The sequence below is a fragment of the Haliaeetus leucocephalus genome, unplaced genomic scaffold (genome assembly GCF_000737465.1).
Source record: "Haliaeetus leucocephalus isolate CR32 unplaced genomic scaffold, Haliaeetus_leucocephalus-4.0 Scaffold169, whole genome shotgun sequence".
Classification (NCBI taxonomy): domain Eukaryota; kingdom Metazoa; phylum Chordata; class Aves; order Accipitriformes; family Accipitridae; genus Haliaeetus; species Haliaeetus leucocephalus.
In genome coordinates, this window is record NW_010972605.1 from 1,659,735 (window position 1) to 1,674,892 (window position 15,158).

At 38.5% G+C, this 15,158-nt stretch overlaps 1 protein-coding gene across 1 annotated transcript in view; it reads right to left on the reverse strand.

The window, feature by feature from the left end:
- ARL15 (ADP-ribosylation factor-like 15) overlaps positions 1-15,158 on the reverse strand; it is a 199,510-nt gene that overhangs the window by 122,153 nt on the left and 62,199 nt on the right. The window contains exon 5 of the mRNA XM_010563548.1: positions 3,962-4,170. Within this exon, the coding sequence (XP_010561850.1) occupies positions 3,962-4,170 (209 nt within the window). The remainder of the gene's footprint in view (positions 1-3,961; positions 4,171-15,158) is intronic.

Sequence of the window (15,158 nt, forward strand, 5' to 3'; positions counted from 1 at the left end):
CCTATCTGCGACTCCTCAATATTGCTCTGACCTGGGAGGAAAGTGACTCTCAGATTGCATACTGGTTCAAATCACAGGCATCCACTGCAATATCCCGCTTTCAATATGATTATACCAAGTAGCATACAGTCCAAAATAAAAATTAACAAGTTGGTAATCATACTAATGCTGCTATTCCCTTGCAAAGCAATTTACAGTGTTTTAATCACCATAAAACTCCTGTAATATCTTAAGCCTGCAACAGAAATCTGACTAACGAAAACCAGTTGTTACAATCAAAAGCACTTTTGTGATGGAAAACCAAAAGCACACGCCCATCAGCAAGATACTTAATAAAAAAAATACATAATTTGGTACACTGTTTTAGAATTGTACCCTGTGTTTTGGAAACAGTGGCCAAACTGATATGCCACCATCTTTCCATCTGCTGAGTAACTGAATTTGTTTTTCACTTGTAACTATTTTTATTTACTAATTCAGGAGGTTTCCAAAATGGAAGTCAGAACTGACTTACATATGATTCATTCTTCATTATTGCAATTTTAATCTAAAACAAGGTTATTTTGCAGCATACCTATTGACTCAAATACGATTGTCTGAGTTTTACAGTCTGATTAATACATGCAGTCTTTACTTCAGCATGGGTCACTTGAAATCATTTAGCAGCTATTTGAAAACACTTAAATATGTGCTACTGTCACAGGAACAACAAAACAACTTAGAAATATCTTTGACATGGGAAGGTGGAATAAACACCATGGAAGCTGACATAAGAGAAATATGAGGCACAATATTTAAAATGACTTCTTCATTCATAGTTTCTAGAATGAAATGAAATGTCAGATTTACCTCCTTGATTTCATTTTAAAATCAAAAAACCTAGGCAACAGCCAACCAGCAACAGAACACAGGAAAAAAGGATTACATTTAATGATTAGTATTTCAAATTAGCTTCTCCTGCAATTTTTCCTGATCACTTCACATGCCTGCAAAATGAATTAGGTTAAATTACATTTCATAAATTAAACAAGTTATTCGGATATTCTTACAAATAGCCATTATAGTTTTGAATTGAACTATTCATGACATTGCTTAATACTTACAGCATGCAGCTTCTACAATATCATTTCTACCTAACCAATGCACAGAGAAAACACATTAAAATAAAATATAAAATTTTGAAAAACTGAAAACTGAAGCAACTGTACTTCCCAACGATAAATATGACTAACATCTGTTGCAGAAACTGCTTGGCACTTGTACAGTTTTGTGAAGGATTTTTGTTGTAGATAAATATTTTTCTACAATTCCTATTACGCACCACTCAACTCAGACATTTTCTTTAATTATACTACAAGGAGTCCTTTCATATCCATTAAAGAAAGGCAATTTGTTGCCTAAAAGAATGCATACATACTTCTAAATTTCAACTGTGATTCATCTGTCTTCTGACACATAAAAAAGCAAAGAAATACCTATAATTAATGGACTTAGTTCTGCAAAAATGGCTAATAAAACTCTCAATGCTCAACACATTATTTTTGTTAAATCCTGAAATATGCTCTTTTTGAAATAAGGAATGGTCTTATGATTCAACGTTTTACTTTCATTTCTCATCTCAATAATAAGGACAACAGCACAGCAAAGCCTTTAGGAAAGCAAGAAATTGCCATTTTAACACTGGCAAAATTGACTGAATAAGGCTCCCACTTCGCAGACACAGCAAACACAGGACATCATTTTTTCAGGGAAAAAACTAACAACTCTGTGACATTCTCCTTCAATTTTTTTTGTAATTTTGTTTGCCACTATTCTTAAGTAAAGAATTTCAGAGACATACACTGAGGTCTTGATGTAGGTGATTTCTTCTGAAAATATGCATAAGCTGTGCGCATTTAACAATATTCTTGTATTCAGCATTTCATACAGACTAGAAGTAGCAATCAAGACTTGTATGCTATGATAATACACGGAAAGATTTTTCTTTTTTTAAAGCAGAAACATATTTAAAAGCTATTGTAAGCATATAAAGATCTACTCCTCCACTGAGATATCAAGCAATTGGTAATGACGGATGAGGAGAAAGTGAGGGTACTGCAAATAAACGAGAAGAAATGCTAACTCTAAATACACAAAAGATTCAGTTCAGACCCAAAAGTCTATCCACATAGGCTCAACCGCAAAATGGGGAGTTACATGTATAATTTGCTGTAAAGCAGACTAACTGGCATTGTATTCACTATTCTTACGAAACCAGCAAGGAACATTTCCTAAATTATATTTATAATCAAAATCCTCAATTAACTTTAAACCAAATTTGGCTGTTTTAAAAAGGAAAAAAGTAGTAAAATAAAAAATACTTAAATCATGTGGAAAAAGCATTTCCATTGATGGAAATTGTAATCTCTACTGCTTTATGAAAAAAGTAAAAATCAAAGACACCTTCAGTATATTTGGATGAATAAAATGAAACCAGTTGTGTCTCAGGAGACTGATTTTTTAAGTGCAAGGTTTAGGAATACATGCGTTGCTTTTACATTGCACAATAAACTACAAGGGATTAATAAATTGATATATAAAAATCCATATTACATTTCCTTTAAACATTCATTACTTCTTCTTAAATCTGTTTTTAGATGAACAAGACCTAGAACTTGTAGATTCTACCCCTGCCTCATTTCAGTTTGCCTTTTTAAGTAACTTGACATATTAAATCCAAATTCCTTTTTTTTTTTTTTCTTTTTGCTAAGCACAGGTTCTTGGAGGAAAGGACCAATAATTTAATAAAACATTTTACAGTGTAGCTTACACAGTTCTCACTTAATCTCTTCCTCTCATATTAAAAATATCATTGTACTCCAGTCACATTTACACTTCTTAACATATAATAAGCTTAACTTTTTATCCTCTATTTCTTTTGGCTAAGAAAGGAAGCATAAATAGCAATAAAGCAGTACAAAAAGTACATGCAACTATACTGTACAAATAGTTATTCTACAGATCAGTAAGTTTTGCATTGAATTGAATTGGCATTCTTCAGAAAGATCATATTTTAGACGAAGTGCATCTAAGAAAGCAACAAGTTTAAATACAAAGCAGCAACACAGTATAAGGTGCTGAAAGTTTTCACTCTGCTGTAATGAAAAACACCACTCACAGAACAAACAGGACATTTAACATACAATCTTTAATAGGAAGAGTCTTTTAAATGACATTTATGAACAGAATGACACAACCAAATTTTAACTTCTTCCTACAACTTCAGAAGACTAGGTAGATTCTCATGAAGAATCAGTAACTTTCAGCATTTCCTCAAAGGTATGTGACACGATAGCAATGTAAGACAAATCTTTCAGAAACTTAAGAACAAAAGGTACACCAAATAGAACAATTATGTAATTTACTATGTGATAGCTACAAATTAGACAAAAACATTATTCCTTAAAAGAAGAAAATCAGAACAAATTAAGGACTTCAGAACAGTAATTGCAACTCTGCCCTCACATCAGTACACAGCAGTTCAGAAAAAAAGCTTTTACATAAAAGACAACCTATGACTGCAATCTATTGCTTTAAGCAGTTGCAAAGAATGGAGTAATGGGGTAGTGCAAGATTAAAACCAATAGCAAATAAAAAAACAAGCTGAACAAAAAATCACTGTCCCAGCAGCTTTTGATAAAAGTAGTTTAAAAACGCCTTTTCTCCCTTAAGCAAAATATGGTGAAAGCAGGAGAACTGCTTGTATCCAAGTATTACTTGTTTGTTTTCCAGAACAACTAAGCCTGTATAGAGTGCATTGGACTGGGTTCTTAGGGGCTGGGACTGTTCTTGGTCTCCCTACTGGCAGTGAAGAGTAATTGAGGCCAGTCCTTAACTAGGATGTCAGGGTAATAAGTAATACTGGGTCAGTGGTGTGCAAATAGTAAATACAAACAGGCAAGATGCTGCCACATTAACATACCTCTTGTACGGAGCGAGCTGCTGGCTTGTCTTGATGATTGGCCAATATTAAAAACGGCAAAGTACATAACTGTGGGTGCTGGAGAGCAGAATGCAGTTCATTCCTAGCAGTTTCTAGATCATCTTCAGAGGAGGCACTGTCTAATACAAATATTACCCCTTGGGATCCTTGGTAGTAACGACTCCAGTATTTCCTGATATTGTCAGCCCCTTTCAAGACAATAATAAGAACTAATTAAAACAAGAATAATTAAACAGATCTAACATTTGTATCTGAAAGTAACCCTTCTACCTAGAACAATCAAAGCAATGGACTAAATTTTCTCTCCTAAAGAATCATCATTGAAAGAATAAAAAGGAAAAAAGCAACCATAAATCCAACACACGTACAAAAGTCAAATTAACTTTGTTTCAATAAGGAAGGTATTTGACTGAATACAGTTTTCATCTCTGAAGGTTTCTGCTTCATTAATGAGTACTGGCAGAACTACTATGCTTCCAGTGCATGGAACCACTGGAATCTAATCTAATCTATACCTTCTCTAATGAAGTATCTTGGTACGAATACCTAAACCTTTGTCCATTCTCTTTAACTTAGCCCTGCAGCTCCTTGCTGTAACCTGTAGCTTCTGTCATGGCAGTTGCTCGTTTCTGAGCATGATGAAGTCTTTCAGTTCATCTCCAAACCATTAGGCAAACACTTCACAACTGGAGAAAAAAGGTGTCAGGAAAGCCTATTAAAGTAGTTAGAAATTTAATGATGACAATGGTGATACAATAGTGAGTTGAACAGTGAATGAGGAGATACGGTGACAACATGAAAAGGCATTCATTTCAACTATTTTTGCTCTGTCAACCACGCTAAGGATCCTGGAAGAGCCCAACAGTAGACACAAGTGACTGTACAGGCTTATGTGCCACGGTAATTTTTAGGACACAGTTCAGCAGCACTCAGCCATCTCAACAGAAGCCGAGCAATGAGGTTATCTACAGAAAGCTTTTGTCTCCCCTGGAGAGCAGCATACGTTGTAACGCTGAGGTAGGAAAAAAACCAACCACTGTATTTGACAGCTGTCAAACTATCTAAACTATGATTTGGATATGGGCTATTCTTTGTACGTCTGAATCTGGCACTACACTCATGGGGACTAACACTAAAAAGTAAACAGCAGCAATATACAAGTAGAAAACTTGACATGTCTGCAAGACAGTGATTTACAGAAATGTGTCTGTAAAGGATACCTTCAGCACTTTTCTTACTTTGAGATAGAGAGAAGTGAACTTTAATGTAGACACAGATACCAAGTGCTGATAAGAACAGAGCTCCATTTTTTAGTGAAACAAAACTACACAAAAATTCTGAGCAACATGTAGGCACAAAGTGAGAATTTAATGCAACATAATTACTATAACATTGATATGATACTTAAAATATTCAATTCATTTATACATTGTGGAATAGAAAAGACAGTCACTAAACAAAGGTGAAGAAATAAGTATCTAAAAAGGAATTTACAACATATACTTCAGGCATCTAACTCAAGAGTATTCAAATCCCGCCCCATGGAGTTACTGTCTTCTCTGTGCTGTCCACACTGGAACCTTAAGCACTCCGTTTCTGTATACTGCACCTAGCACAATTTAATTGGCTAATGAACATTGTAGGAAAAAGTGTGTATTCACAAAGAATACTGAAGTCATACCTGAACAGTTTTTTTCTGCAAGAGATCTAAAGAGTTGATTAAAGGTACATGGTCATGGGATTTAGTCAAGACCTTGCTTAATTTCTCTATTTATTTAACCAGATTCACACGTAACAATGCACAAATAGGACAGGTATTTCATTTATTTTATCATCAACTTCTGAAGATGAACAATACTTATACAGAAGAGGGACTGCATTGAAAGCTAATTCTATGTTTCTCTACCACCAGAATATCTACCAATTGTACTCGTAAAGAATTTCATAGCATCTATTAGAAGTCCCAGTCTATCCAAACAGCTGTCTATGTCAGAACCAAGTAGAGCAAGTTGCCAGAGGGACACTATTTACATAGCCATACACAGTAGTATCGCAGGCATCTAAAGTATCACATTACTTTAAAAACTGGTAGAGAATCATTTTGAATGAACTGAAAGGCCAACACCATGATCAGTTCTTTGAAGGTCTTTTTTTTTTTCCTAGCAACATAACATCTGTCTTTCTTACACTAAGCTTCAGCCAGCTAGTTTTTAATCACGTGTCGCTGCCCGACCCTAAGACTTATCTTTGTAACTGTACTATTTCTAAAGAGAAAAATTGTGTGGTGAACTACAGAGCATTTGACCTCTCGTATCCAGGCACATGGAAGAAAGCAGCTCATGAATCCCTGCATGGGACACTGGAGCCAGAAAAGCAGTATACTGATTTGTTGATCTTACAGTACTGTCTTTTTGGTTCAGGTTCTTTAGCTGCTCTGCTTTGTTTCTCTACATCAACTGTCCCAAAAGAAACACCACCAAAGCGCAACAGGCCTTTTCCCTCCAGCCCTGGCCTGTCACCATGGCGTAGCTATAAGAACCAATTAATAATGTTCAACAAAACTTGGTATTTCCTTCACGATCTTCCATTAGAATAATGACCTGCTCTGAACTTGCTTACACTTCAATTCTGAAGAAATCAGAGCCTGAGGTTTAAGAATAAAAAAATTTGCACTAAGCAGACAGGAAAAAAGACTGAGAAAGTCTGTACCTTGGGATGCCATTTTACCTCATTTTTCTGGCAAATGCACTTGAAAAATAATTCTTGGCATCAATAAGCTATCAGCAACTGGAAATCACAATCTCTACAAGACAAATAAGCTTATATTCTTTTGCCTTAACTCTTCATATTCAGGGAGCATAACCTGCTCTCAACTTCTTTCTCCAGAGCATTAGGTAGTACATTGTGGGGTCACCCTGGGCAGGAAACACTGGCTTGCAAATAGCGATCCAGCCATTGCACCTTACAGCATGACAAATTCAGTCTTACAGAGCAAGCAGTTGTTTTTAAAGGTGCAGTTTAGCACAGACTATCCTATGAATTAATCTCTTCATCTATTCCAAAGGTTTCTAAGACAGGCAAATTCAAAGTCTGAGTTCTCTGGCAATCCAGAATGTAATGTGCATCTATTAAACACCCTCAGGCTCTCAGAGACTGCTGAGATAAAACCAGAAACTTAACTGGCACCCAAAATGTCCTATCAAACAACAGTAACACAGAAGATAAGCATTTAGGTTTGTCAGCCTAATATCATGTGTTTCTCTAAGAGCTTTGCAGGCACATGGCTGTTACTTCAACCACTTCATGCCTAAACTAAGATTTAAAAAAAAAAAAAAAAAAAAAAAGAAAGAAAGAAAAAGAAAGAAGTAACTCAGGTAAAAATCTCGAAAACATCAGAAAGATATAACAACAATTCACATTAGACCTAGGCAACATGTATGTGAAAGGTTCACTAAAATGTAACATTCAGTGTAGTATTTTCCTCAAACACAGGCAAGAGCCAGGACTCATACCTAGGCATATGATCTGTTTCCCTCAGCAATTAACCCACAGGAGTGGGTTGAGTCCTGTGATGTCACTAAAACATCCCATTTACAAATTTGGGTGGTGGGGGACCACACTACAAGACAATCACACTACTTACTAGAAAAGAAAAGACTGTACTCAGTCAAACATAGGCTTGAATTACTTTATAAAAGGAAAAAAACCCAACAACCTGTCCTTACAGAGAAACAACAGGGTGCTGTAATTAAAAATCCCAATCATTCAGCATTACTACAGGGCTAGTTTATTCAACTAACTGTTCAAAATTTTAGAAAGTTTTAACTTGTAATTTTTTAAATGTCAAAGAAATAATTTTTTTCTGATTATCAGCCAATGGTATAGTGTGTCCACATTAACACCGTTTATGATTCGCATCAGTGCCAACAGTACCCTCTCAAATGCCCCTTGGAGCTGGAGGCAGGAGTTTGAAAGTTACGTGCAGTTTAATACATATCTAAAACAGGCTGCACAGTTATGCACTCCTGTAAATATTACACAAAATGAAGAGGTTCAAATCCTCCTTTCAACTATGAATACTTCTGTTTACATCTTCATTCACAGCAGCTTGAGGCTACCTTCAATTTCCTCCTTTTCAGTACTTTCAGGAGAACAGAACATAGCATTACAGAAAAAATTCACTGAAAGGAATTTCAAGGTGTCAAATTTATTACTTGTCAAACTTGCAGCAAGTCTCCATTGAGAGCACAATGAATGTCACGCAGCCCTTGCTTCAAGATAGTCTAGCCTGCACATGAAAGCTCTTGTTCACCTCAAAATACATCACAGCGCTGGAGAAGTTATAGTCTCAAATCCAGGGAAGAACTTTTTCTCCTTCCCACCAAAACCAGTTAACCTAGGCCATGAAAGAATGTAGCCTGCCAGTTTTTCCACCACTTCAAATATAACATCCACTCACCTGAAATAAAGACACCTACTTATTTTGAAAGTTTTGTAGTTGTGTCCTGGTTTCAGCTGGGATAGAGTTAACTGTCTTCCTAGTAGCTGGTACAGTGCTATGTTTTGGGTTCGGTATGTGAAGAATGTTGATAACACTGATGTTTTCAGTTGTTGCTCAGTAGTGTTTATAGTCAAGGATTTTTCAGTTTCTCATGCCCAGCCAGGGCACCTGACCCAAAGTGGCCAACAGTGTATTCCATACCATGGGATGTCCCATCTAGTTTAGGAACTGGGAAGGGGGGGCGGGGAATCGCCGCTCGGGGACTGGCTGGGTGTCGGTCGGCGGGTGGTGAGCAACTGCCCTGCGCATCATTTGTACATTCCAATCCTTTTATTACTACTGTTGTCATTTTATTAGTGTTATCATTATCATTATTAGTTTCTTCTTTTCTGTTCTATTAAACCGTTCTTATCTCAACGCAGGAGTTTTACTTCTTTTCCTGATTTTCTCCCCCATCCCACTGGATGGGGGGGAGTGAGTGAGCGGCTGCGTGGTGCTTAGTTGCTGGCTGGGGGTAAACCACGACAAGTTGATTAAAAAATTACACAGGTAATTCCTCTACTGGTATTAAACAGGCAACTTCTAATTAGCAAAAAGGTGAAAAGATGCCAAGAAATATGTCAACCATGCCACAAAATCTTTTTGCATGAAAGACTGACCCATGAGTGGAGCAGTAAGAAGGAAGAGAAGGGAAAAAGAAATCTTGTCCGTTCTTGCAAAATCTTTAAATACACCCTACCCTCTTGCCCCAAGAAAACTTTATGAAAAGAATTTTGAAATAACTGTTTCTAAATCTACATAGGGTTTATAACTTCACTTCCCATCATTTCCTCACAAGGAAAACCAACATGTGTTCTTAGGTAATCAGGAAAATGCCTAAAATCTTAGAAATATTAACACATTTTTAAGAGATGTGGCTGTTCCTTATCTATCTTGAGCATACTCTCTATTTAGGTGTCCCAGTACTCCCTTTGAATAAATACAGCATATAGATTTTTTTGTTGTTGTTTTTTTAACACTAGCTATTTTTCAACCTGTTAGCTCCTTTTTATTACAAATAAAGTTATAAATCCTAAGATACCCACTTTGTATGTACATGCAATGTCCACAGACAGACAGATCCACACCCAAATACAGAAGTTTCCCACAGGTACAATGTCAGTCACCCTTCAATGGCTATTTTGTATTGCTACTGCGTAGCGTTAAGCAGCAATACAGATGCTAAACCAAAAACCTTCCTCAAGACTCAAAAGTCCTAGGACTTTTGTTTCCTAGGGTTTAAGACCAAGTGATCACAGCCTCCTTTCCCTAGCCCTTCAGGCAGTGCACTCCTGCAATCATACACAAAGCATGGCAGCAGGAAATTGGCGGGTTTTTTTCCTGAAAGAGCACATTTTGAGATTGTTAGATCAGTTATATTCACTGCAGCAATTCAACAACAATCTGAACAAACAGCATAACAGAAAAAAAAAACCAAAAATGTTGAGGAATAAATCTTCTGCCTTTATATTCAAAATATACAAAAATCAGAAATACACATAAGTTTATTGCGCTTATTCTTGTTTTTCTTATCAAACTGAAGTTTATGGAAACCATCTCTGTCATCTCCTGTCTGCTTTCCAGGCTTCCCCAGTGAGATTAATCTGGAAGTCAAGACTTCAGTATTTTCCCTATTAGCTAACTTGAGTGCTGTCTCCAACACTGAATCTCCACCTACTCTGATATTTGAAACTGTTACAAAAATATTTAGGTTGCAAGCAGTTGGAAATTTTAAAAACACCATATTTACACTTGCCTGCAGAAAGTCAGTTTGATCTACTTAGGTGTGCGTATCTTACTACCATCTTAAAATAAAACCCGCAATTTGAAACAAAAAATCTCCTGTTCTCATCAGGAACAGACAGGCCATTTTAAAAGTTCCTTTAAAAAAATCTTACAGATTATTTCAAAACAAAGATAAGGAAATACATGCCCTGCAATATGCTCTAACATTTCTCAGAGAGTCTGCAGCAGGTGGCACACCATGCTAAACTGGACTTCATGTATGTCAGCCATTCTCAAAATCACCCCTGCTTTTTTTTTTTTTTTTAATTTTTTAAAGGCACAAACACACAGTAAGTCCTCTAGGGCCAGCAAAGAAAGGCTGGTAACAAGAAAATCATCTGCCAGTTCCCTGTCTACCCATTACCCCATCTCTGCCCTTCTTCTGCCTCTGCTGGAGGACTCAGTAACAGCCAGGATCTCAGAACCAGTGGCACAACTCCCCAAGCCAATAACTGCTGCCAGCACCCAGCAAGGCTCATACCTACCCTCCTCTGAGCTGCAGTCACCCCTTTGGTAACAGTGCAGGTAATCTCAAATAAAGCTCAAAATGCATCTTACTCTATGGCACTTAAGATTAGCAGGCATATAAAGAAAGCAGCAAGTCTACCACACCTGTGTATTTCTGTTTGTTTAGCCCTTCTACTGACTGGTTCACAAAAGTTTGAATCCACTTTAGCCTTTGAAAGGATCAAGGCCTTTTCTATCTAGAATCAAAAATAAAAACTTTTTTTTTGTTTGGGGGGGAGTTCATAAAATGTACGTATCATTTCTGACGCGAAACTAGGCTGCTACAGTCTGACCTTTGATTCAGCCTGAAGAAAATAGAGTTGCCAGTCCAACAGGAGACAAGAGACCTTCTAGCAAACCACAGGTTCTACTTTTCTCTCCACAAAACATCCCATCAACAAAAATAACGAGGCCCCCACCCCACAAAAAATTTCCACTAGGAAATTTTGTGGTTTCCTTATCATATCATATTGTACACAGCTTTGATAGGCATTGCTTGCATGGCTCCTACTTATTTTGAGTAAGATAGGCAGTGGGTTGTCTATTTACACCATAAAAATCTAATTGTAGAGAAAGAACAGTATTTCCAAAGCACGGTGGAAAGATCGCTATGCTGATTTCTTATCAGAGGTTCCTCAGGACTCATGTTAATGAAATCCATAAGCAGGTGTAAATGATCTCTCTTATCTATGAAATGAGGAAACTATGTGACAGAGCCTGGGCTTAGGCACCATTTGAACAGCAGACTGAGTATGACTGATAGCAAACAGATCTAACATTAATGCTTTGGGAAGCTGAATGTCTCTGTGCGACTCACAGCTTGGACAGCTCATCAGGGTCATCTAAAAATTTCATCTGCTAAGATGTTCTGTGAACTGTTAGATGCAGCTATGTCACAGATGGCATTGCACGTACTCCACAACCAGATTTTGTAGAGATGTCAGCTGCCTTTTAGTCAAATACAGTACTGAGATTTTATTGCTTTGTGTTAGTTTGTCCCTATGAAGATGACTTAGGCTGGCATTTACCTGTGGGGCCAGTTTTCTGATGACTAATCAGATTAAATTTTAGCTGCTCTTCCAGGCTACATTGCTAGAAGGGTGTTCAGTACACCCCTCTACCTTCACAGAGCATAGGAGGAGGAAAAACTTCCAAAGTAAGGCAAAATATGCATGCTTTGTTTAACCAATCGTATTTAAAGTTATTTGTTCTCAAGCTCTCACCTAGAAAATTAATATAGCTGGCCTAAGAATGTGAATTTATGACTTTGGTCATGAAGCTTAAGAAGGAATAGCAGTGGGGAGGACAGCTATCTCTTTTCTCCTGGGCATGCTCAACCAACTGGAGCCTCAAGTATCCCGGATATTAACCGCTCCGCTCTTGCTAAGCTTTTAACACATTTTGTCTTAAATGAAGTTTCAAAGATGACTATACAACATGTTGAATCTCTATGCTTGTGAAGAAGGCCTTTGGGTGGATTACAAAAACGTAACACAAACATATGATAATAAATTTTAGTACATAAAACAGAGAATGTTACTAAACCCTATAACACGTTGTTAGTAGTTTTAAACTTGGTAAGAAGAAAAAGAGCTGTTCACACCCAGAATCATTCTTTTAAATTTGACCAGGCTCAGTATTTGGCATCTCACCAGTAGTTTCTAAGCCTGCATTTAAAAGATAGCAAACTAAATTATAAAATAGAATTATTCTAAAAAAACCCCTGTAACAGACCTCCAGAATGGACCTAAAATCTTGATTTAGGCCTGAACAAGTATCTACCTCACAACAGACACCATGACTTCACATTCTGTTTTGACAGCATTACAACAGCAAATGACTGAATAAACACACTGAATAAATGGTGGTTTCAGGCACTGTGTCTCCAGGCTGCAATTTCTTAAAACCAAAGAAAAACCTTCCTATTTCCTTTGCACCTTCAGTATCTGTCTTGAGAATAAACCTCAGCATTCAGCACCCAAAACTTTGTTCAGCAAAACTTAGAACCTTCTGAACAACTGTTACCATCTGCCTTATTTTTCCAGTCTTTCCCCATTCTCCTCCATGTTCATTGTACACAATTTCATCCTTAGTTCCCACCAGAGACCGCTGCACTGTAACAAGAAATCATCAAATCTGTAATTTCTTTCTATACCACTACTTAGCTGAGTTATCCTGGTATAAGTACATACTGAGAGAATGTGGACAAGGGCATAGCACATCTTCACAGTAATCTAAATCACACACATTCACAGAATCATAGAATGGTTTGTGTTGGAAGGGACCTTAAAGATCACCTAGTTCCAACCCCACTGCCATGGGGAGGGGCGGGGACACCTTCTAGACCAGGTTGCTCAAAGCCCCATCCAACCTGGCCTGGAACACTTCCAGGGAAGAGGCATCCACAACTTCTCTGGGCAACCTGTTCCACTGCCTCACCACCCTCACAGTCAAGAACTTCTTCTTTACATCTGATCTAAATCTATGCTCTTTTGGTTTAAAGCCATTACCCCTTGTCCTATCACTACATGCCTTTATAAAAAGCCCTCTCTGGCTTTCTTGTAGGCTCCCATTAGGTACTGGAAGGCCACGACAAGGTCTCCCTGGAGCCCTCTCTTCTCCAGGCTGAACAATGCCAACTCTCTCACCCTGTCTTCATAGGAGAGGTGCTTCAGCCTTCTGATCGTCTTTGTGGCCCTCCTCTGAAGTCACTCCAACAGGTCCACATCCTCCTTATGTTGGGGGCCCCAGAACTGAACGCAGTACAGCAGGTGGGGTCTCATGAGAGCAGAGTAGAGGGGGAGAATCACCTCCCTTGACCTGCTGGTTACACTTCTTTTGATGCAGCCCAGAATGCAGAGCGCACGTTGTTGGGTCATGTTGAGCTTCTCATCAACCAACACCCTGAAGTCCTTCTCTGCAGGGCTGCTCTCAATCCCTTCACTGTACAGCCTGTATTTGTGTTTGCGGTTGCCCCAACCCATGTGCAGGACCTTGCACTTGGCCTTGTTGAACTTCATGAGGTTTGCATGGGCCCATCTCTCAAGACTGTCAAGGTCCCTCTGGATGGCACCCCTTCCCTCCAGTGTGTTGACCACACCACACAGCTTGGTGTCATTGGCAAACTTGCTGAGAGTGCACTCAATCCCACTGTCCATGTCACCAAGAAAGATGTTAAACAGTGCTGGCCCCAATACTGATCCCTGAGGAATGCCACTCATCACTGGTCTCTACTCAGACATAGAGCTGTTGACCGCAACTCTTTGAATGCAACCATCCAGTCAATTCCTTATCCACCAACTGGTCCATCCATCAAATCCATGTCTCTCCAATTTAGAGACAAGGATGTCATTTGGGACATTGCCAAATGCTTTGCACAAGTCCACATAGATGATGTCAGTTGCTCCTCCCTTATCCACCAACGCTGTACGTAGAAGGCCTGTCACAGAAGGCCACCAAATTTGTGAGGCACAATTTGCCCTCAGTGAAGCTATCTTGGCTGTCACTAATCACCTCCTTATTTTCCACGTGCCCTAGCATAGTTTCTAGGAGGATCTGCTCCATGACCTTGCCAGGCACAGAGGTGAGAATGACTGGCCTGTAGTTCCATGGGTCTTCCTTTTTTCCCTTTGTGAAAATGCGGGTTATGTTTTCCCTTTTCCAGTCAGTGGGAACTTCCCCAGATTGCCACGACTTCTTTAATATGATGTATAGTGGCTGCAGCAGGTGCATCTGCCCCGATAAAAGACCAAAACTTCTTGACCACTGAAAACAAAGAGTTAAAACAAGAAGCCACAGTTTGGGGGTCGGGCTGCCTAGCCCTCATGGTGACTGTGGTCATGTACACACCTCTACCAGTGACGGCCATCATGTACACACCTCAGTCAAGGGATAGGAAAGGCAAGGCCCTTCAGTCAACAGACAAGGCCCTCAGCCAATGAAACACCTCGGTTGAGGGATGTTTCCATCTGCAGTCTGACTGCATCTGCAGTCAGAGACTCTCCCCTTAGAATGGGACACCATCTAAGGAAACTCCCCAGGACTGAGTGCCTCACCTTTCTGGTGAGACATATGCGCATTTTGAGTCATCATTCTAAGCTCAGATTTGGTTATTGTTCGTGTAGTTAGAGCTCCCAACTGACATCCTGAACCTGTAAATAAGTTGTGTTTGTCGCAGTGCTTACAACCTAATACTCCCATCCAGTCTGGCTGTTATATCTCAATACAACGTAACATTCCTGTTCAATTTGACCATTACATTTTGATACCATTAAAGAAAATTTACTTTTAAAATATATTGCTGTCGGTCTAGTGCTTCTGCGACAGTGGCTTAGCCACTTCATC